The 24857-nt window shown below is 35.7% G+C and overlaps 1 protein-coding gene across 1 annotated transcript in view; it reads left to right on the forward strand.

Annotated features, from left to right (window-relative positions):
* The window catches only part of LOC148952336 (trypsin-1-like), a 177350-nt gene that overhangs the window by 116853 nt on the left and 35640 nt on the right, over positions 1–24857 (forward strand). Inside the window, exon 4 of the mRNA XM_089088633.1 lies at positions 24716–24829. Coding sequence (XP_088944759.1) covers positions 24716–24829 — 114 coding nt within the window. The remainder of the gene's footprint in view (positions 1–24715; positions 24830–24857) is intronic.

Below are 24857 nucleotides of genomic sequence, written 5' to 3' on the forward strand. Positions count from 1 at the left end.
CAAACGAATAGAATCAGACACACACACAGAGAAATACTGACACTTTAGACATTCAAACCAACAAAGACAAATAGTTGGACTTGCAAACACTAACCCGGACATTCAAACAAATATAATCATACAGACAAACAGAGAAAGACAGCCACTTTAGACATTCAAACCAACAAAGACAAATTCTTGGACTTGCAAACACCAACCCACACATGCAAACAAATAGAATAAGACGCACAAACAGAGAAAGACAGACACTTTAGACATTCAAACCAACAAAGACAGATACTTGGACATGCTATCATCAACCCAGACATTCAAACAAATAGAATCAGACAAACAAACAGAGAAAAACAGACACTTTAGACATTCAAACCAACAAAGACAAATACTTGGACTTGAAAACACCAACACAGACATGCAAACAAATAGAATAAGACACACAAACAGAGAATGACAGACTCTTTAGACATTCAAACCAACAAAGACAAATTTTTGGACTTGCAAACACCAACCCAGACATGCAAACAAATATAATCAGACACACAAACAGAGAAAGACAGACACTTTAGACATTCAAACCAACAAAGACAAATTCTTGGACTTGCAAACGTCAACCCAGATATGTAAAAAAATAGAATCAGACACACAAACAGAGAAAGACAGACACTTTGGACATTCAAACCAACAAAGACAAATTCTTGGACTTGTAAACACCAACCCAGATATGCAAACAAATAGAATCAGACCTACAAACAGAGAAGGACACACACTTTAGGCATTCAGACCACCAAAGAAAAATTCTCAAACATGCAAACACCAACCCAGACATGGAAAAAAATAGAATCAGACACGCAAGCAGAGAAAGACAGACACTTTAGACATTCAAACCAACAAAGAAAAATTCTTGGACTTGTAAACATCAATCCTGACATGCAAACAAATTGAATCAGACACACAAACAGAAAAAGACAGACACTTTAGACATTCAAACCAACAAAGACAAATTTTTGGACTTGCAAACACCAAGCCACACATGCAAACAAATAGAATCAGACATGTAAACAGAGAAAGACAGACACTTTAGACATTCACACCAACAAATACAAATACTTGGACTCGCAAACACCAACCCAGACACGTAAAAAAATAGAATCTGCCACATAAACAGAGAAAGACAGACACTTTAGACATTCAAACCAACAAAGACAGATTCTTGGACTTGCAAACACCAACCCAGACATGCAAACAAATAGAATCAGACACACAAACAGAGAAAGACAGACACTTTAGACATTCAAACCAACAAAGACAGATACTTGGACTTGCAAACACCAACCCAGACATGCAAACAAATAGAATCAGACACACAAACAGAGAAAGACAGACACTTTAGACATTCAAAAAAACAAAGACAAATTCTTGGACTTGCAAACGTCAACCCATATATGCAAACAAATAGAATCAGACACACAAACAGAGATAGACAGACACTTTAGACATTCAAACCAACAAAGACAAATAGTTGGACTTGCAAACACTAACCCAGACATGCAAACAAATAGAATCAGACACACAAACAGATAAAGACTGACACTTTAGACATTAAAACCAACAAAGACAAATTCTTGGACTTGCAAACACCAACCTAGACATGCAAACAAATAGAATCAGACACACAAACAGAGAAAGACAGACACTTTAGACATTCAAATTAACAAAGACAAATACTTAGACATGCAAACACCAACCCAGACATGCAAACAAATAGAATCAGACACACAAACAGAGAAAGACAGACACTGTAGACATTCAAACCAACAAAGACAAATTCTTAGACTTGTAGACACCAACCCAGACATGCAATCAAATAGAATCAGACACACAAACAGAGAAAGCCAGACACTTTAGACATTCAAACCAACAAAGACACATACTTTGACTTGCAAACACCAACCCAGACATGCAAACAAATAGAATCAGACACACAAACAGAGAAAGACAGACACTTTAGACATTCAAACCAACAATGACAAATTCTTAGACTTGCAAACACCACCCCAGATATGCAAACAAATAGAATCAGACATACAAACAGAGAAAGACAGACACTTTAAACATTCAAACCAACAAAGACTTGCAAACACTAACCCAGACATGTAAACAAATAGAATCAGACACACAAACAGAGAAAGACAGATACTTTAGACATTCAAACCAACAATGACAAATTCTTGGACTTGCAAATACCAACCCAGACATGCAAACAAATAGAATCAGACACACGAACAGAGAAAGACAGACACTTTAGACATTCAAACCAACAAAGACAAATACTTGGACATGCAAACACCAACTCTGACATGCAAACAAATAGAATCAAACACACAAACAGAGATAGACTGACACTTTAGACATTCAAACCAACAAAGACAAATTCTTGGACTTGCAAACATCAATCCAGACATGCAAACAAAGAGAATCAGACACTCAAACAGAAAAAGACAGACACTTTAGACATTCACACCAACAAAGACAAATTCTTGGACTTGCAAACACCAAGCCACACATGCAAAAAAATAGAATCAGACATGTAAACAGAGAAAGACAGACACTTTAGACATTCACACCAACAAAGACAAATACTTGGACTCGCAAACACCAACCCAGACACGTAAACCAATAGAATCAGCTAAATAAACGGAGAAAGAGAGACATATTAGACATTAGAACCAAGAAAGACAAATACTTGGACATGCAAACACCAACCCAGACATGCAAACAAATTGAAACAGACACACAAGCAGAGAAAGACAGACACTTTAAACATTCAAACCAACAAAGACAGATACTTGTACTTGCAAACACCAACCCAGACATGCAAACAAATAGAATCAGACACACAAACAGAGAAAGACAGACACTTTAGACATTCAATCCAACAAAGACAAATTCTTGGACTTGCAAACATCAACCCAGACATGCAAACAAATAGAATCAGACACACAAACAGAGAAAGACATACACTTTAGACATTCAAACCAACAAAGACAAATACTTAGACATGCAAAAGCAACCCAGACATGCAAACAAATAGAATCAGACACAAAAACAGAGAAAGACAGACACTTTAGACATTCAAACCAACAAAGACAAATTCTTGGACTTGCAAACATCAATCCAGACATGCAAACAAATAGAATCAGACACTCAAACAGAGAAAGACAGATACTTTAGACATTCAAACCATCAAAGACAAATTCTTGGACTTGCAAACACCAACCCAGACATGCAAACAAATATAATCAGACACACAAACAGAGAAAGACAGACACTTTAGATATTCAAACCAACAAAGACAAATTCTTGGACTTGCAAATACCAACCTAGACATGCAAACAAATAGAATCAGAAACACAAACAGAGAAAGACAGACACTTTATACATTCAAACCAACAAAGACAAATAATTATACATGAAACACCAACCCAGACATGCAAACAAATAGAATCAGACACACAAACAGAGAAAGACAGACACTTTAGATATTCAAACCAACAAAGACAAATTCTTGGACTTGCAAACATCAATCCAGACATGCAAACAAATAGAATCAGACACTCAAACAGAAAAAGACAGATACTTTAGACATTCACACCAACAAAGACAAATTCTTGGACTTGCAAACACCAAGCCACACATGCAAACAAATAGAATCAGACATGTAAACAGAGAAAGACAGACACTTTAGACATTCACACCAACAAAGACAAATACTTGGACTCGCAAACACCAACCCAGACACGTAAACAAATAGAATCTGCCACATAAACAGAGAAAGACAGACACTTTAGACATTCACACCAACAAATACAAATACTTGGACTCGCAAACACCAACCCAGACACGTAAAAAAATAGAATCTGCCACATAAACAGAGAAAGACAGACACTTTAGACATTCAAACCAACAAAAACAAATACTTTGACTTGTAAACAGCAACCCATACACGCAAACAAATAGATTAATACATACAAACAGGAGAATTACAGAAACATTAGACGTTCAAGCCATCACATACAGATTCTTGGTCATTAAAACATCAACCCAAACATGCTAAAAAATATAATAAGACATAAACACTGATAAAGAAAGAAACTTTAGACATTCAAAAAAACAAATACAAATTCTTGGACTTGCAAACGTCAACCCATATATGCAAACAAATAGAATCAGACACACAAACAGAGATAGACAGACACTTTAGACATTCAAACCAACAAAGACAAATACTTGGACATGCAAACACTAACCCAGACATGCAAACAAATAGAATCAGACACACAAACAGAGAAAGACTGACACTTTAGACATTCAAACCAACAAAGACAAATTCTTGGACTTGCAAAGACCAACCTAGACATGCAAACAAATAGAATCAGACACACAAACAGAGAAAAACAGACACTTTAGACATTCAAATCAACAAAGACAAATACTTAGACTTGCAAACACCAACCCAGACATGCAAACAAATAGAATCAGACACACAAACAGAGAAAGACAGACACTTTAGACATTCAAACCAACAAAGACAAATTCTTAGACTTGAATACACCAACCCAGACATGCAATCAAATAGAATCAGACACACAAACAGAGAAAGACAGACACTTTAGACATTCAAACCAACAAAGACAAATACTTGGACTTGCAAACACCAACCCAGAAATGCAAACAAATAGAATCAGACACACAAACAGAGAAAGACATACACTCTAGACATTCAAACCAACAATGACGAATTCTTAGACTTGCAAACACCAACCCAGACGTGCAAACAAATAGAATCAGACATACAAACAGAGAAAGACAGACACTTTAAACATTCAAACCAACAAAGACTTGCAAACACTAACCCAGACATGTAAACAAATAGAATCAGACACACAAACAGAGAAAGACAGAAACTTTAGACATTCATAGCAACAGTGACAAATTCTTGGACTTGCAAACACCAACCCAGAAATGCAAACAAATAGAATCAGACGCACAAACAGAGAAAGACAGACACTTTAGACATTCAAACCAACAAAGACAAATACTTGGACATTCAAACACCAACTCTGACATGCAAACAAATAGAATCAAACACACAAACAGAGATAGACTGACACTTTAGACATTCAAACCAACAAAGACAAATTCTTGGACTTGCAAACATCAATCCAGACATGCAAACAAATAGAATCAGACACTCAAACAGAAAAAGACAGACACTTTAGACATTCGAACCAACAAAGACAAATTCTTGGACTTGCAAACACCAAGCCACACATGCAAACAAATAGAATCAGACATGTAAACAGAGAAAGACAGACACTTTAGACATTCACACCAACAAAGACAAATACTTGGACTCGCAAACACCAACCCAGACACGTAAACAAATATAATCAGCCACATAAACAGAGAAAAGAAGTAACTTGTGACAGTCGAAAACCCACAGACTAAGATTCGTAAAATCGTATATCCCCCCAGACAGTCATAAAGACTGCACCAGACAAACAAACGGAGATCGGCAAACACTTTAGTTCAAAAAACAACAGCTTACTGATTTTAGGACAATCAAAAACAAACACAGACCTGAACACAAATAGAAACAGAAATACAAAAAGATACAGAAAGGAAATATAGAAATTCTACAAACAAAAGTTAATTACATAGACTTGCAAAAATCAACTTAGAAATGGCTAACAATATAATCAGACAAACAAACAGAGAAATACAGACACTTAATATATTCAAATCACCAATGACAAATACTTAGACATGAAAAAGCAACCCATACATGAAAACAAATATAATCAGACACAAAAACAGAGAAAGACAGACACTTTAGACATTCAAACCAACAAAGACAAATTCTTGGACTTGCAAACATCAATCCAGACATGCAAACAAATAGAATCAGACACTCAAACAGAAAAAGACAGATACTTTAGACATTCACACCAACAAAGACAAATTCTTGGACTTGCAAACACCAACCAAGACATGCAAACAAATATAATCAGACACAAAAACAGTGAAAAACAGACACTTTAGATATTCAAACCACCAAAGACAAAATCTTGTACTTGCAAATACCAACCCAGACATGCAAACAAATAGAATAAAACACACAAACAGAGAAATACAGACACTTTAGACATTCAAACCAACAAATACAAATACTTAGACATGCAAAAGCAACCCAGACATGCAAACAAATAGAATCAGACACAAAAACAGAGAAAGACAGACACTTTAGATATTCAAACCAACAAAGACAAATTCTTGGACTTGCAAACATCAATCCAGACATGCAAACAAATAGAATCAGACACTCAAACAGAAAAAGACAGATACTTTAGACATTCACACCAACAAAGACAAATTCTTGGACTTGCAAACACCAAGCCACACATGCAAAAAAATAGAATCAGACATGTAAACAGAGAAAGACAGACACTTTAGACATTCACACCAACAAAGACAAATACTTGGACTCGCAAACACCAACCCAGACACGAAAACAAATAGAATCAGACACATAAACGTAGAACCGCAGGCTCATCAGTCTCTCCACACCATGACGCAGCTTATACGTTTTAGTAAACTTCAGCCAAGATATGCAAACAAATAGAATCAGACACTCGAACAGAGCATGACTGAAACAATAGATGTTCAAACCAACAAAGGCCAAATCTTAGGCATGACAACTCCCACCCAGACATGCCACCACAGATATTCAAGCACTCTAACAGAGAAAGACGTACACTTTCGTCGTTTGAAGAATAAAATAAAAATACTTGGAATTGTAAACATCAATCCAGATATGCAAAGAAACAGAATCAGATACACAAACACAGAAAGACAGACACTTTAGACATTCAAACCAACAAAGACAAATACTTGGACTTGCAAATACTAACCCAGACATGCAAACAAATAGAATCAGACACACAAACAGAGAAATACAGACACATTAGACATTCAAACCAACAAAGACAAATTCTTGGACTTGTAAACACCAACCTAGACATGCAAACAAATAGAATCAGACACACAAACATAGAAAGACAGACACTTTAGACATTCAAACCAACAAAGACAAATACTTACACATGCAAACACCAACCCAGACATGCAAACAAATAGAATCAGACACACAAACAGAGAAAGACAGACACTTTAGACATTCAAACCAACAAAGACAAATTCTTAGACTTGTAGACACCAACCTAGACATGCAAGCAAATAGAATCAGACACACAAACAGAGAAAGACAGACACTTTAGACATTCAAACTAACAAATACACATACTTGGACTTGAAAACACCAACCCAGACATGCAAACAAATAGAATCAGACACAAAAACAGAGAAAGACAGACACTTTAGACATTCAAACCAGCAATGACAAATTCTTAGACTTGCAAACACCAACCCAGACATTCAAACAAATAGAATCAGACATACAAACAGAGAAAGACAGACACTTTAAACATTCAAACCAACAAAGACTTGCAAACACTAACCCAGACATGTAAACAAATAGAATCAGACACAAAAACAGAGAAAGACAGATACTTTAGACATTCAAACCAACAATGACAAATTCTTGGACTTGCAAATACCAACCCAGACATGCACACAAATAGAATCAGACACACAAACAGAGAAAGACAGACACTTTAGACATTCAAACCAACAAAGACAAATACTTGGACATGCAAACACCAACTCTGACATGCATACAAATAGAATCAGACAAATAAACAGAGAAAGACAGACACTTTAGACATTCAAACCAACAATGACAAATTCTTGGACTTGCAAACACCAACCCAGACATGCAAACAAATAGAATCAGACACACAAACAGAGAAAGACAGACACTGTAGGTATTCAAACCAATAAAGACAAATAGTTGGACTTGCAAACACCAACCCAGACATGCAAACAAATAGAATCAGACACACAAACAGAGAAAGACAGACACTTTAAACATTCTAACCAACAAAGGCAAATACTTGAACTTGCAAACACCAACCCAGACATGTAAACAAATAGAATCAGACATACAAACAGAGAAAGACAGACACTTTAGACATTCAAACCAACAAAGACAAATACTTGGACTTGCAAACACCAACCCAGACATGCAAACAACTAGAATCAGACACACAAACAGAGAAAGACAGATACTTTAGACATTCAAACTAGCAAAGAAAAATTTTTGGACTTGCAAACACCAACTCAGACATTCAAACGAATAGAATCAGACACACAAACAGAGAAAGACAGAGACTTTAGACATTCAAACCAACAAAGACAAATTCTTGGACTTGCAAACACCAACCCAGACATGCAAACAAATAGAATCAGACACACAAACAGAGAAAGACAGACACTTTAGACATTCAAACCAATAAAGACAAGTACTTGGACTTGCAAACACCAACCCAGACATACAAGCAAATAGAATCAGACACACAAACAGAGAAAGACAGACACTTTAGACATTCAAGCCAACAAAGACAAATTCTTGGACTTGCAAACAGCAACCTAGACATGCAAACAAATAGAATCAGACACACAAACAGGGAAAGACAAACACTTTAGACATTCAAACCAATATAGAAATATTCTTGGACTTGCAAACACCAGCCCAGACATGCAAACAAATAGAATCAGACACACAAACAGAGAAAGGCAGGCACTTTAGACATTCAAACCAACAAAGACAAATTCTTGGACTTGCAAACACCAATCTAGACATGCAAACAAATGGAATCAGACACACACACAGAGAAAGACAGACACTTTAGACCTTCAAACCGACAAAGACAAATTCTTGGACTTGCAAATACCAGCCCAGACATGCAAACAAATAGAATCAGACACACAAACAGAGAAAGACAGGCACTTTAGACATTCAAACCAACAAAGATAAATTCTTGGACTTGCAAGCACCAATACAGACATGCAAATAAATAGATTCACACATGCAAATAGAGAAAGACAGGCACTTTAGATATACAAACAAACAAAGACAAATCCTTGAACTTGGAAACATCAACCCAAACATGCAAACCAATTGATTCAAAAAAGTATGAAAAAAAATGTGGGGCCCCGGGGGCACTTGGGGGCCAGGGGGAATTTGGGGGCCCAGGGGCCCTTTGGGGGATGGGGGCCCCGGGGGCCCTTTGGGGGCCCGGGGGACAGGGCCCTTTGGGGTGGGGGTAGGGGGGCCCTTTGGGGTTTGGGTAGGGGACATCACAACACTGTTCAAATGGAACTTGTGTATTATAACGACCACAGAGTTTCACCCCAAATCATCTTTTAAATCATTCTCTAAAATCATCTTCTAAAATGTTTCAAACTGTTTCGCCCAAATCATCTTCTAAAATTTCTCAAACGGTTTCACCCAAATAATCTCTAAACGTAATTTCTGCGTGTTCCTTTGTTTCGGAATCCCTGCGCTATCACATTTGAAATTCCTAGGAAACCCTTTCCCGCGTAGAACCTATTCACCTCGAAGGTGTTCGTAGCTACACTATTAAGGTTTCGATAGAATATCAATTTATCTCTCAGACTTAAAGGTCAGAGAAGCCATATTTAAAAATAAAATATCAATTTATCTCTGTCACTAAATATCAGAGAAGCCATATTTAAAAATAAAATTTCTATCTCTTTAGAGTCCCATATAATTCCTAGGAAACTTTTGATGTCATTTCTAATTTCCCTTTCGTAGATCAATAATTCCCCTCGATTATGCAAATCAATTTCTCGGAAATTTAGTTCCCCCTCGAGTCCTAGATCAATACATCTCTCCCCCGTTAATGCGCTTGTGCGAAATTCACCCTAGTGTCATTACACCTAGACAAACAACGAATAAATCGACGTTGAAAGAGGTGTCATTGACCCCATTAGAATCAATAAACCATGAAAATACATCAAAGTGAGAAAAATCCTGTTTTTTCAATCTCAGTGACAAAAACCATAAAAACGTGCATAAATTATGTACTTTTCGTATCTATTGGGGCCTCCCTACTATTATTCAGTATGTGAAGGAAGCTGTCCCCTCCTTAACACTCTAATAGTAGAGAGGGGTCATGAGGTACAAACAGGACCACGTGGTTTATGGTTTTCTCAGTGAGAATGAAAAAACAGGAATTTTCTCACTTGAAAAACCAGGAATTTTGTCGCATTTATGGTTGTTTTCATGGATGGATATGTGTGTTGTTCGATTTATTTGATGTTTTTCTCGGATGTCAACATCAAATTATGGATGTTTTATGGTTTTTGTCAGTGAGAATTTGAAAAACATGAATTTTCTCACATTTATGTCTGTTTTCATGGTTTTTGTCAGTGAGAATTTGAAAAACAGGGACTTTGTCACATTTATGGATGTCAACAGCAATTCATGTCTGTTTTATGGTTTTCTCACTGAGAATGGACATGCTTGACGCGAATGCTATGGGATTGTTTGGCTAGCCTGTCCTGAGAACTTGATTTACATAATCGCTAGGGGGAATTATTGATTCACGAGTGGGGGAATTACGAAACATTAAGGTTTCTTTAATCTTAGGTCTGAGGGATAAACGTCCTTTAGGTCAGAGAGAAAAATTAATATTCTATTTTCAAATAGGGCTTCATTGATCTTTAGTGTCAGGAATTATAATTGACATCACTTGTTATCTTGGAATTATGCGGGAGTCTAAAGAGATAGAAATTCTATTTTTAAATACGGCTTCACGGAGCTTTAAGTCGGAGAGATAAATTGATATTCTAACGAAACCCTAAAAGTTTAGCTAGGAACATTTATGAGGTGAAGAGATTAACGTAGGAAAGGGTTTCCTAGAAATTTGAAATGCGTTAGCACAGAGATGCCATACAAAAGGAACACGCTGAAATTACGTTTAGGGATTATTTGGGCGAAACCGTTTTATCCATTTTATGGGATTATTTCGGCGAAACAGTTAGAGACATTTTGAAAGAAGATTTTAGGAAAGGTTTTAGAAGAGAATTTAAAGGTGAAACTCTGTGGTCGTTATAATACACAAGTTTCATTTGAACAGTGTTGTGAGGTCCTCTAACCCAACCCAAAGGGTTCCAACCCCGAAGGAAGCCCCCGGTCCTCAAAGGCCCCCCCACCCTCCCCAAGGCCCTCCACCGGTCCCCAAATGTCCCCCACCGGGCCCCAACAGCCCCTCCCGACCCCCCAAGGCCCACCCAGTGCCCCAAAGGCCCTCCCTGTGCCCCAAAGGTCCTCCTCCGGTCCCCAAAGGCCCATCGAGCTCCCAAAGGACCAACGGTGTCCCAAAGGCCCTCCACCGGTCCCCAAATGTCTCCCAGGCACCCAAAGGCCCTCCCGGCACCCCAAAGGCCCACCCAGACCCCCAAATGCCATCCCCGGACCCCCAAAGCCCATCCCCTGGTCCCCAAAGGGGGTTCCAATCCTCATACCCCAACCCCGAAGGAAGCCCCCGGTCCTCAAAGGTCCACCGGGCTCCCAAAGGCCCTCCACCGGTCCCCAAATGTCCCCCAGGCCCCCAACTGCCCCCCCCCCCCCGGACACTCAAAGGTCCCCCAAGCTCCCAAAGGGCCACCGGCACCCCCAAAGGCCCACCCCAGACCCTCAACGGCCATCCCCGGGCCCCCCAAAGGCCCATCGAGCTCCCAAAGGACCAACGGGGTCCCAAAGGCCATCCACCGGTCCCCAAATGTCACCCAGACACCCAAAGGCCCTCCCTGTGCCCCAAAGGCCCTCCCTGTGCCCCAAAGGCCCTCCCCCGGCCCTCCTCCTCCTCCCACCTCCTCCTCCTCCTCCTCCCTCCTCCTCCTCCTCCTACCTCCTCTTCCCACCTCCTCCTCCCACCTCCTCCTTCCTCCTCCTCCTCCCCCCTCCCCCCCATTCCCTCATCATTTTTTATACTTTTTTTGTGCATTGAGACACAGAACGACCCCCTGCCCCTGGCCCCTCCCCCTCCAAAGGTCTGATTTTTTCAAAGTTCATTTTGAATTTCTTTCATTGAAATGCAAGAGTTGGAATATTTCAGTAGTGTTTGGTTGTGGTTTACCTTGTCACAGTTACATTTTCTTGATTTTTCAAAGTTCATTTTGAATTTCTTTCGTTGAAATGCAAGAGTTGGAATATTTCAGTAGTGTGTTATTGTAGTTTACCATGTCACAGTTACATTCCCTTGATTTTTCAAAGTTCATTTTGAATTTCTTTCGTTGAAATGCAAGAGTTGGAATATTTCACTAGTGTGAGGTTGTGGTTTAACTTATCACAGTTACATTGTCTTGATTTTTCAAAGTCCATTTTGAATTTCTTTCATTGAAATGCAAGAGTTGGAATATTTCAGTAGTGTGTGGTTGAGATTTAATTTGTCACAGTTACATTATCTTGATTTTTCAAAGTTCATGTTGAATTTTTTTCGTTGAAATGCAGGAGTTGGAATATTTCAGTAGTGTGATGTTGTAGTTTACCATGTCACAGTTACATTCCCTTAATTTTTCAAAGTTCATTTTGAATTTCTTTCGTTGAAATGCAAGAGTTGGAATATTTCACTAGTGTGATGTTGTAGTTTACCCTGTCACAGTTACATTCCCTTAATTTTTCATAGTTCATTTTGAATTTCTTTCGTTGAAATGCAAGAGTTGGAATATTTCACTAGTGTTTTGTCGTGGTTTACCTTGTCACAGTTACATTTTCTTGATTTTTCAAAGTTCATTTTGAATTTCTTTCATTGAAATGCAAGAGTTGGAATATTTCAGTAGTGTGATGTTGTAGTTTACCATGTCACAGTTACATTCCCTTAATTTTTCAAAGTTCATTTTGAATTTCTTTCGTTGAAATGCAAGAGTTGGAATACATCACTAGTGTGATGTTGTAGTTTACCCTGTCACAGTTACATTCCCTTAATTTTTGATAGTCCATTTTGAATTTCTTTCGTTGAAATGCAAGAGTTGGAATATTTCAGTAGTGTTTGGTTGTGGTTTACATTGTCACAGTTACATTTTCTTGATTTTTCAAAGTTCATTTTGAATTTCTTTCGTTGAAATGCAAGAGTTGGAATATTTCAGTAGCGTTTGGTTGTGGTTTAACTTGTCACAGTTATATTTTCTTGATTTTTCAAAGTTCATTTTGAATTTCTTTAGTTGAAATGAAAGAGTTGAATTATTTCAGTAGCGTGTGGTTTTGGTTTACCTTGTCATAGTTACATTTTTTTGTTTCTTGAAAGTTCTTTTTGTATTTAATTAGTTGTAATGAAAGAGTTTGAATAGTGCATTTGTGTTTGGTTGTTGTTTAACTTGTCATAGTTACATTTTCTTGATTTTTCAAAGTTCATTTTGAATTTCTTTCGTTGAAAAGCAAGATTTGGTATATTTCAGTAGTGTTTTCTTTTGGTTTACCTTGTCACAGTTACATTTTATTTTTTTTTTTAAATTTTATTTTGAATTTCTTTCGTTGAAATGCAAGAGTTGGATTATTTCAGAAGTGTCTGGTTATGGTTTACCTTGTCACAGTTACATTTTCTTGATTTTTCAAAGTTCATTTTGAATTTCTTTCGTTGAAATGCAAGAGTTGGTTTATTTCAGAAGTGTTTGGTCTTGTTTTACCATGTCACAGTTACATTTTCTTGATTTTTCAAAGTTCATTTTTAATTTCTTTCATTTAAATGCAAGAGTTGAAATATTTCAGGAGTGTTTGGTAGTGATTGACCATGTCACAGTTACATTTCTTGATTTTTAAAAGATCATTTTGAATTTCTTTCATTGAAATGCAAGAGTTGTAATATTTCAGTAGTGTTTGGTTATGGTTTACCTTGTCACAGTTACATTTTCTTGATTTTTCAAAGTTCATTTGAATTTCTTTCGTTGAAAAGCAGGAGATGGACTATTTCAGTAGTGTTTAGTCGTGGTTTACCTTGTCAAAGTTAAATCTTCTTGATTTTTCAAAGTTCATTTTGAATTTCTTTCATTGTAATTCAATTTTTTGAATATTTAAGTATTTTTTGGGTTTGGTATTCCTTGTAAAACTTTAAGTATATTGATTTTTCTATTTTCATTTTTAATTTCGTTAGTTGAAATGCAAGAGTTGGAATATTTCACTAGTGTTTGATTGTGGTTTAACTTGTCTCAGATAAATTTTCTGTATTTTTAAAATTTCATTTTAAATTTCTTTCATTGAAATGCAAGAGTTGGAAAATTTAAGAGGTGTATGGTTGTGTTTTACCTTGTCCCAATTAAATTTTATTCATTTGTAAATGTTTAATTTTAATTTCTCTATTTGACATGCAAGATTTGGAATATTTCAGTAGTGAATGGTTATGGTATACCATGTCACAGGTATAATTTCTTGATTTTTCTAAGATCATTTCGAATTTCTTTCATTGAAATGCAAGAGTTGGACTATTTCTGTAGTGTAGGGGTGTGGATAAACTTGTTACAGATACATGTTCTTTAGAGGTAAAAGTTTATTTGAATTTCATAAATTGAAATGCACGAGTTGGAATATTTCACTAGTGTTTAGATGTGGTTTACCTTATCATAGATACATTTTCGTAATTTTTCAAAGTTCATTTTGACTTTATTTAATTTTCATGAACGAGATGGACTATTTCAGTTATGTTTGGTTGTGGTTTACCTTGTCACAGTTACATTTTCATGATTTTTCAAAGTTCATTTTGAATTTCTTTAGTTGAAATGCAAGAGTTGGAATATTTCAGTAGTGTATGGTTATGGTATACCTTGTCAAAGTTACATTTTCATGCTTTTCCAAAGTTCATTTTGAATTTCTTTCATTGAAATGCAAGAGTTGGAATATTTCAGTAGTGTTTGGTCGGGGTTTAACTTGTCACAGTTACATTTTCTTGATTTTTCAAAATTTATTTTGAATTTCTGTCGTTGAAATGCAAGAGTTGGAATATTTCAGTAGGGTTTGGTTGTGGTTTACCTTGTCAAAGTTAAATTTTCTTGATTTTTCAAAGTTCATTTTTAATTTTTTTCGTTGAAATGCACGAGTTGGAATATTTCAGTAGTGTGATGTTGTAGTTTACCATGTCACAGATACATTCCCTTAATTTTTCAAAGTTCATTTTGAATTTCTTTCGTTGAAATGAAAGAGTTGGAATATTTCAATATTGTGATTTTGTAGTTTAACATGTAAAAGTTAAATTTTCTTGATTTTTCAAAGTTCATTTTGAATTTCTTTCTTTGAAATGCAAGAGTTGGAATATTTCAGTAGTGTTTGGTTGCGGTTTACCTTGTCACAGTTACATTTTCTTGATTTTTCAAAGTTCATTTTGAATTTTTTTGTTGAAATGCAAGAGTTGGAATATTTCAGTAGTGTGTTTTTGTAGTTCACCATGTTACAGTTACATTACCTTAATTTTTCAAAGTTCATTTTGAATTTCTTTTCGTTGAAATGCAAGAGTTGGAATATTTCACTAGTTTGATGTTGTAGTTTACCCTGTCACAGTTACATTCCATTAATTTTTCAAAGTTCATTTTGAATTTCTTTCGTTGAAATTAAAGAGTTGGAATATTTAAGTAGTGTTTGGTTGCGGTTTACCTTGTCACAGTTACATTTTCTTGATTTTTCAAAGTTCATTTTGAATTTATTTCATTGAAATGCAAGAGTTGGTATATTTCATTAGAGTTTGTTTGTTTTTTAAATTTTATGTTTTAAAATACCTTTATTTTTGATTGTTAATTTTGTTTTTATTTATTTGAAATGAAAGAGTTGGTATATTTCAGTAGTTTGATTTTGTATTTTACCCTGTCACAGTTACATTAACTTAATTTTTGAAAGTACATTTTGAATTTCTTTCGTTGAAATGCAAGAGTTGGAATATTTCAGTAGTGTGTTGTCGTGGTTTACCTTGTCACAGTTACATTTTCTTGAATATTCAAAGTTCATTTTGAATTTCTTTCGTTGAAATGCAAGAGTTGGAATATTTCAGTAGCGTTTGGTTGTGGTTTAACTTGTCACAGTTATATTTTCTTGATTTTTCAAAGTTCATTTTGAATTTCTTTCGTTGAAATGCAAGAGTTGGAATATTTCAGTAGTGTTTGGTTGCGGTTTACATTGTCACAGTTACATTTTCTTGATTTTTCAAAGTTCTTTTTGAATTTCTTTATTTGAAATTCAAGAGTTTGAATATTTCATTAGTGTTTGGTTGTGGTTTAACTTGACAAAGTTACATTTTCTTGATTTTTCAAACTTCATTTTGAATTTCTTTCGTTTAAATTCAAGAGTTGGAATATTTCAGTAGTGTTTACTTGTGGTTTAAATTGTCACAGTTACATTTTCTTGATTTTTTAAAATTTAATTTGAATTTATTTCGTTGAAATGCAAGAGTTGGAATATTTCAGTAGTGTATGGTTATGGTATACCTTGTCACAGTTACATTTTCTTGATTTTTTAAAAGTTGATTTTGAATTTCTTTCGTTGAAGTGCAAGAGTTGGAATATTTCAGTAGTGTTTGGTTGTGGTTTACCTTGTCACAGTTACATTTTCTCTATTTTTCAAATTCATTTTGAATTTCTATCGTTGAAATGCAAGAGTTGGAATATTTCAGTAGTGTTTGGTTGTCGTTTAAAGTGTCACAGTTACATTTTCTTGATTTTTCAAACTTTCTTTTGAATTTCTTTCTTTGAAATGCAAGAGTTGGAATATTTCAGTAGTGTTTGGTTGTGGTTTACCTTGTCAAAGTTACATTTTCTTGATTTTTCAAAGTTCATTTTTGAATTTCTTTCGTTGAAATGCAAGAGTTGGAATATTTAACCAGTGTATGGTTGGGGTTTACCTTGTCACATGTACGCACATGTATACACATGTACACACATGTGCTTATCATGAGTGCTCATGATAAGTTAACCTAACCTTTTCCGGTGAGTATGGTTAGGTTAGACTAGATTCAGTGAGGTTAGATTAGACTAGGTTAGGTTAGCATACGTACGCTTTCACTTAGGTTAGCTTAGGTTAGGTGACAGACATGCGAAAAGTTAGGTGTATGATTAGGTTAGGTTAGGTTAGATTAGGCTAGGTTAGGTTAAGTTAGGTTAGGCTAGGTTAGCCTAAGTACGCGCGCGGACATAGGCGAACCTAGCCAAACCGAACATAACCGAACCTGGCCTCATCTAACCTAACCTAATCATACACCGAACATGTAGCAAGTCTCTCACCGAACCTAAGCTAACCTAAGTGAAAGCGTACGTAGGCTAACCTAACCTAGCCTAATCTAACCTAACTGAATCTAGTCTAACCTAACCATACTCACCGGAAAAGGTTAGGTTAACTTATCATGAGCACTCATGATAAGCACATGTGTGTACATGTGTATACATGTGTGTACATGTTACAAGGTAAACCCCACCCATACACTAGTTAAAGATTCCAACTCGTGAATTTCAACGAAAGAAATTCAAAATGAACTTTGAAAAAACAAGAAAATGTAACTGTGACAAGGTAAACCCCAACAAAACACTACTGAAATACTTCAACACTTGCATTTCAAAGAAAGAAATTCAAAATGACGTTTGAAAAAACCATAAAATGTAAATTTTACATGTTAAACTAAAACCAAAAAATTCTTAAATTTTCAAACTCTTTAATTTAAACTATATAAATTCAACTTGAATTTGAAAAATCAAGAAAATGTAACTGTGACAAGGTAAACCATAACCAAACACTACTGAAATATTCCAACTCTTGCACTTCAACGAAAGAAATTCAAAAGGAAATTTGAAAAAATCAAGAAAATGTAACTGTGACAAGGTAAACCATAACCATACACTACTGAAATATTCCAACTCTTGCATTTCAACTAAAGAAATTCAAATGAACTTTGAAAAAATAAAGAAAATGTAAAATTGACAAGTTAAAACAAACGAAAAAACTACTGAAATATTCCAACTCTTTCATTTCAAATAAAGAAATTCAAAATGAACTTTGAAAAATCAAGAAAATGTAACTTTGACAAGTTAAACCACAACCAAACACTACTGAAATATTCCAACACTTTCATTAAAAAGAATGAAATTCAAAAATAACTTATAAAAATCAAGAAAATTTAACTGTGACAAGTTAAAACACAACCAAACAATACTGAAATATTCCAACTCTTGCATTTCAACTAAATAAATTCAAAATTAAATTTTAAAAATCAAGAAAATTTAACTGTGACAAGTTAAACCACAACAAAAAATTACTGAAATATTCCAACTATTGAATTTCAATGAAATAAATTCAAAATGAACTTTGAAAAATCATGAAAATGTAACTGTGACAGGGTAAACTACAACCAAACACTACTGAAATATTCCAACTCTTGCATTTCAACGAAAGAAATTCAAAATGGACTATCAAAAATTAAGGGAATGTAACTGTGACAGGGTAAACTACAACATCACACTAGTGAAATATTCCAACTCTTGCATTTCAACGAAAGAAATTCAAAATGAACTTTGAAAATTAAGGGAATGTAACTGTGACATGGTAAACTACAACATCACACTACTGAAATATTCCAACTCTTGCATTTCAATGAAGAAATTCAAAATGAACTTTGAAAAATCAAGAAAATGTAACTGTGACAAGGTAAACCGCAACCAAACACTACTGAAATATTCCAACTCTTGCATTTCAACGAAAGAAATTCAAAATGTACTATCAAAAATTAAGTGAATGTAACTGTGACAGAGTAAACAACAAAATCAAACTAGTTAAATATTCCAACTATTGCATTTCAACGAAAGAAATTCAAAATGAAATTTGAAAAATTAAGGGAATGTAACTGTGAAAAGGTAAACTACAACATCACACTACTGAAATATTCCAACTCTTGCATTTCAACGAAAGAAATTCAAAATGAACTTTGAAAAATAAAGAGAATGTAACTGTGACAAGGTAAACCGCAACCAAACACTACTGAAATATTCCAACTCTTGCATTTCAACGAAAGAAATTCAAAATGAACTTTGAAAAATCAAGAAAATGTAACTGTGATAGGGTAAACTACAACATCACACTAGTGAAATATTCCAACTCTTGCATTTCAACGAAAGAAATTCAAAATGAACTTTGAAAAATTAAGGGAATGTAACTGTGACATGGTAAACTACAACATCACACTACTGAAATATTCCAACTCTTGCATTTCAACGAAAGAAATTCAAAATGAACTTTGAAAAATAAAGAAAATGTAACTGTGACAAGGTAAACCACAACCAAACGCTGCTGAAATATTCCAACTCTTGCATTTCAATGAAAGAAATTCAAAATGAACTTTGAAAAATCAAGAAAATGTAACTGTGACAAGTTAAACCACGACCAAACACTACTGAAATATTCCAACTCTTGCATTTCAATGAAAGAAATTCAAATGAACTTTGTAAAATCATGAAAATGTAACTTTGACAAGTTATATCATAACCATACACCACTGAAATATTCCAACTCTTGCATTTCAACGAAAGAAATTCAAAATGACCTTTGAAAAATCATGAAAATGTAACTGTGACAAGGTAAACCACAACCAAACAGTACTGAAATATTCCAACTCTTGCATTTCAATGAAAGAAATTCAAAATTAACTTTGAAAAATCAAGAAAATGTAACTGTGACAGGGTAAACCACAACCAAACACTACTGAAATATTCCAACTCTTGCATTTCAAGGTAAGAAATTCAAAATCAACTTTGAAAAATCAAGAAAATGTAACTGTGACAAGGTAAACCACAACCAAACACTACTGAAATATTCCAACTCTTGCATTTCAACGAAAGAAATTCAAATGAACATTGAAAAATCAAGAAAATGTAACTGTGACAAGGTATACCATAACCATACACTATTGAAATATTCCAACTCTTGCATTTCAACGAAAGAAATTCAAAATGAACTTTGAAAAATCAAGAAAATGTAACTGTGACAAGTTAAACCACAACCAAACACTACTGAAATATTCCAACTCTTGCATTTCAATGAAAGAAATTCAAAATTAACTTTGAAAAATCAAGAAAATGTAACTGTGACAAGGTAAACCACAATCAAACACTACTGAAATATTCCAACTCTTGCATTTCAACGAAAGAAATAAAAAATTAACTTTGAAATATAAAGAAAATTTTACTTTGACAAGTTAAACCATAACCAAACACTACTTAAATATTCCAACTCTTGAATTTCAACGAAAGAAATTCAAATGAACTTTAAAAAATTACGAAAATGTAACTTTGACAAGGTAAACCACAACCAAACACTACTGAAATATTCCATCTCCTGCTTTTCAACGAAAGAAATTCAAATGATCTTTTAAAAATCAAGAAAATGTAACTGTGACAAGGTAAACCATAACCAAAAACTACTGAAATATTCCAACTCTTGCTTTTCAAAGAAATAAATTCAAAATGATCTTTTAAAAATCAAGAAATGTAACTGTGACATGGTAAATCACGACCAAACTCTCATGAAATATTTCAACTCTTGCATTTCAATGAAAGAAATTCAAAATGAACTTTGAAAAATCAAGAAAATGTAACTGTGACATTTTAAATCACGACCAAACACTTCTGAAATAATCCAACTATTGAATTTCAACGAAAGAAATTCAAAATGAACTTTGAAAAATCAAGAGAATGTAACTGTGAAAAGGTAAACCATAACCAGACACTTCTGAAATAATCCAACTCTTGCATTTCAACGAAAGAAATTCAAAATGAACTTTGAAAAAATCAAGAAAATTTAACTATGACAAGTTAAACCAAAACAAAACACGACTGAAATATTCCAACTCTTTCTTTTCAACGAAATAAATTCAAAATGAACTTTGAAAAATCAAGAAAATGTAACTTTGACAAGGTAAACCACGACAAAACTCTACTGAAATATTCAAACTCGTGAATTTCAAAGACTGAAATACTAAAAGAAATAGGAAAAAAAAAGAGAAATAAACTGTGACAAGGTAAAACACAACCAAACAATACTGAAATATTCCAACTCTTTAATATCAAAGAAATAAATTCAAAAAGAACTTTGAAAAATCAAGAAAATATAACTGTGACAAGTTAAACCAAAACCAAACGCTACTGAAATATTCCAACTCTTGCATTTCAAAGAAAGAAATTCAAAATTAAATTTGAAAAATCAAGAAAATGTAACTGTGACAGGGTAAACCACAACCAAACACTACTGAAATATTCCAACTCTTGCATTTCAAAGAAAGAAATTCAAAATGGACTATCAAAAATTAAGGGAATGTAACTGTGACAGGGTAAACTACAACATCACACTAGTGAAATATTCCAACTCTTGCATTTCAACGAAAGAAATTCAAAATGAACTTTGAAAAATTAAGGGAATGTAACTGTGGCATGGTAAACTACAACATCACACTACTGAAATATTCCAACTCTTGCATTTCAATGAAAGAAATTCAAAATGAACTTTGAAAAATCAAGAAAATGTAACTGTGACAAGGTAAACCACAACCAAACACTACTGAAATATTCCAAATCTTGCATTTCAATGAAAGAAATTCAAAATGAACTATCAAAAAATAAGTGACTGTAACTGTTACAGGGTAAACTACAACATCAAACTAGTGAAATATTCCAACTCTTGCATTTCAACGAAAGAAATTCAAAATGAACTTTGAAAAATTAAGTGAATGTAACTGTGACATGGTAAACTACAACATCACACTACTGAAATATTCCAACTCTTGCATTTCAACGAAAGAAATTCAAAATGAACTTTTAAAAATAAAGATAATGTAACTGTGACAAGGTAAACCGCAACCAAACACTACTGAAATATTCCAACTCTTGCATTTCAACGAAAGAAATTCAAAATGTACTATCAAAAATAAAGAGAATGTAACTGTGACAAGGTAAACTACAACATCACACTAGTGAAATATTCCAACTCTTGCATTTCAACGAAAGAAATTCAAAATGAACTTTGAAAAATTAAGTGAATGTAACTGTGACATGGTAAACTACAACATCACACTACTGAAATATTCCAACTCTTGCATTTCAACGAAAGAAATTCAAAATGAACTTTGAAAAATCAAGAAAATGTAACTGTGACAAGGTAAACCACAACCAAACACTACTGAAATATTCCAACTCTTGCATTTCAATGAAAGAAATTCAAAATGAACTTTGAAAAAATCAGACCTTTGGAGGGGGGAGGGGCCAGGGGCAGGGGGTCGTTCTGTGTCTCAATGCACAAAAAAAGTATAAAAAATGATGAGGGAATGGGGGGGAGGGGGGGGAGGAGGAGGAGGAAGGAGGAGGTGGGAGGAGGAGGTGGGAAGAGGAGGTAGGAGGAGGAGGAGGAGGGAGGAGGAGGAGGAGGAGGTGGGAGGAGGAGGAGGGGGCCGGGGGAGGGCCTTTGGGGCACAGGGAGGGCCTTTGGGGCACAGGGAGGGCCTTTGGGTGTCTGGGTGACATTTGGGGACTGGTGGATGGCCTTTGGGACCCCGTTGGTCCTTTGGGAGCTCGATGGGCCTTTGGGGGGCCCGGGGATGGCCGTTGAGGGTCTGGGGTGGGCCTTTGGGGGTGCCGGTGGCCCTTTGGGAGCTTGGGGGACCTTTGAGTGTCCGGGGGGGGGCAGTTGGGGGCCTGGGGGACATTTGGGGACCGGTGGAGGGCCTTTGGGAGCCCGGTGGACCTTTGAGGACCGGGGGCTTCCTTCGGGGTTGGGGTATGAGGATTGGAACCCCTTTGGGGACCAGGGGATGGGCTTTGGGGGGCCGGGGAGGGCTTTGGGGGGTGTGGGTGGGCCTTGGGGGTGCCGGGAGGGCCTTTGGGTGCCTGGGAGACATTTGGGGACCGGTGGAGGGCCTTTGGGACACCGTTGGTCCTTTGGGAGCTCGATGGGCCTTTGGGGACCGGAGGAGGACCTTTGGGGCACAGGGAGGGCCTGTGGGGCACAGGGAGGGCCTTTGGGGGTCCGGAGGGGCCGTTGGGGACGGGGGGGGGACATTGGGGGACCGGTGGAGGGCCTTTGGGAGCTTGGGGGGGCCTTTGAGGACCGGGGGCTTCCTTCGGGGTTGGAACCCTTTGGGTTGGGTTAGAGGACCTCACAACACTGTTCAAATGAAACTTGTGTATTATAACGACCACAGAGTTTCACCTTTAAATTCTCTTCTAAAACCTTTCCTAAAATCTTCTTTCAAAATGTCTCTAACTGTTTCGCCGAAATAATCCCATAAAATGGATAAAACCGTTTCGCCCTAATAATCCCTAAACGTAATTTCAGCGTGTTCCTTTTGTATGGCATCTCTGTGCTAACGCATTTCAAATTTCTAGGAAACCCTTTCCTACGTTAATCTCTTCACCTCATAAATGTTCCTAGCTAAACTTTTAGGGTTTCGTTAGAATATCAATTTATCTCTCCGACTTAAAGCTCCGTGAAGCCGTATTTAAAAATAGAATTTCTATCTCTTTAGACTCCCGCATAATTCCAAGATAACAAGTGATGTCAATTATAATTCCTGACACTAAAGATCAATGAAGCCCTATTTAAAAATAGAATATTAATTTTTCTCTCTGTTCTAAAGGATGTTTATCCCTCAGACCTAAGATTAAAGAAACCTTAATGTTTCGTAATTCCCCCACTCGTGAATCAATAATTTCCCTAGCGATTATGTAAATCAAGTTCTCAGGCTAAGCTAGCCAAACAACCCCATAACATTCGCGTCAAGCATGTTCAGTCTCACTGAGAAAACCATAAAACAGACATGAATTGCTGTTGACGTCCATAAATATGATAATGTCCCTGTTTTTCAAATTCTCACTGACAAAAACCATGAAAACATACATAAATGTGAAAAAGTTCATGTTTTTCAAATTCTCACTGACAAAAACCATAAAACATCCATAATTTGATGTTGACATCCGATAAAAACATCAAATAAATCGAACAACACACATATCCATCCATGAAAACAACCATAAATGCGACAAAATTCATGGTTTTTCAAGTGAGAAAATTCCTGTTTTTTCATTCTCACTGAGAAAACCATAAACCACGTGGTCCTGTTTGTACCTCATGACCCCTCTCTACTTCTAATCTTTGCGCTTAAAATTGACTTCCTCCCCCCAAATTCTTTAACATCAACTGTCTAAAAAAAGCATTCCGAATATGTCAACAACGGAAACGTTTACTGATTTATATTTGCTTTAGACAATACGATTTTCAGTTCAAATGTTTCAAACGGCAATCGTTTACGCAGTTTTTGCACTCAATGCTTTCAGCATAGCACTATAAAGCCTTAGCGTAACGAGGGAGAGGAAAGGAGGAGGCAGCCGTCCTCATATGCGAAACTTTTTTTTCTTTTTATGCTTTAAAGCCACTTTTTACTTAAAAAAAAAATATTGACTTTTTCTATATTTGATCTACTAAGAATCCAGTTCGTGGACTTTTTTCGGTTCAGTTCCCTGACATCATCATTTCTGATGAGTTTAGAGCTATTTCATATACGTATCTAGCTTGAATAGTTTTCTGTCTGATTTCCAGTACAAGGACAGAAACATACTAAAAAAAACACCCTTAACCTCATTTATAAACATCTACTAGCAATATTCTTTTTTATAAATAAAAATGCATGTTTTATGCTATAAATTGATTCAAGGTTATTATAACTTTCAGGTAGCGGAGCCTTTTGAATTCAATGACCAAATTGCATCCACTGAATTATCTAGTCAGGGCCAAGATACAATACAAGGCGAGATGTTAACTGTTATTGGCTGGGGTTCTCTTGAGGTATTTTATTTAATTAGTAAAACCAGAA

Source organism: Artemia sp. Qi Xiang Cuo, chromosome 5 (assembly GCF_049724085.1).
Source record: "Artemia sp. Qi Xiang Cuo chromosome 5, ASM4972408v1, whole genome shotgun sequence".
NCBI classification, from domain to species: domain Eukaryota; kingdom Metazoa; phylum Arthropoda; class Branchiopoda; order Anostraca; family Artemiidae; genus Artemia; species Artemia sp. Qi Xiang Cuo.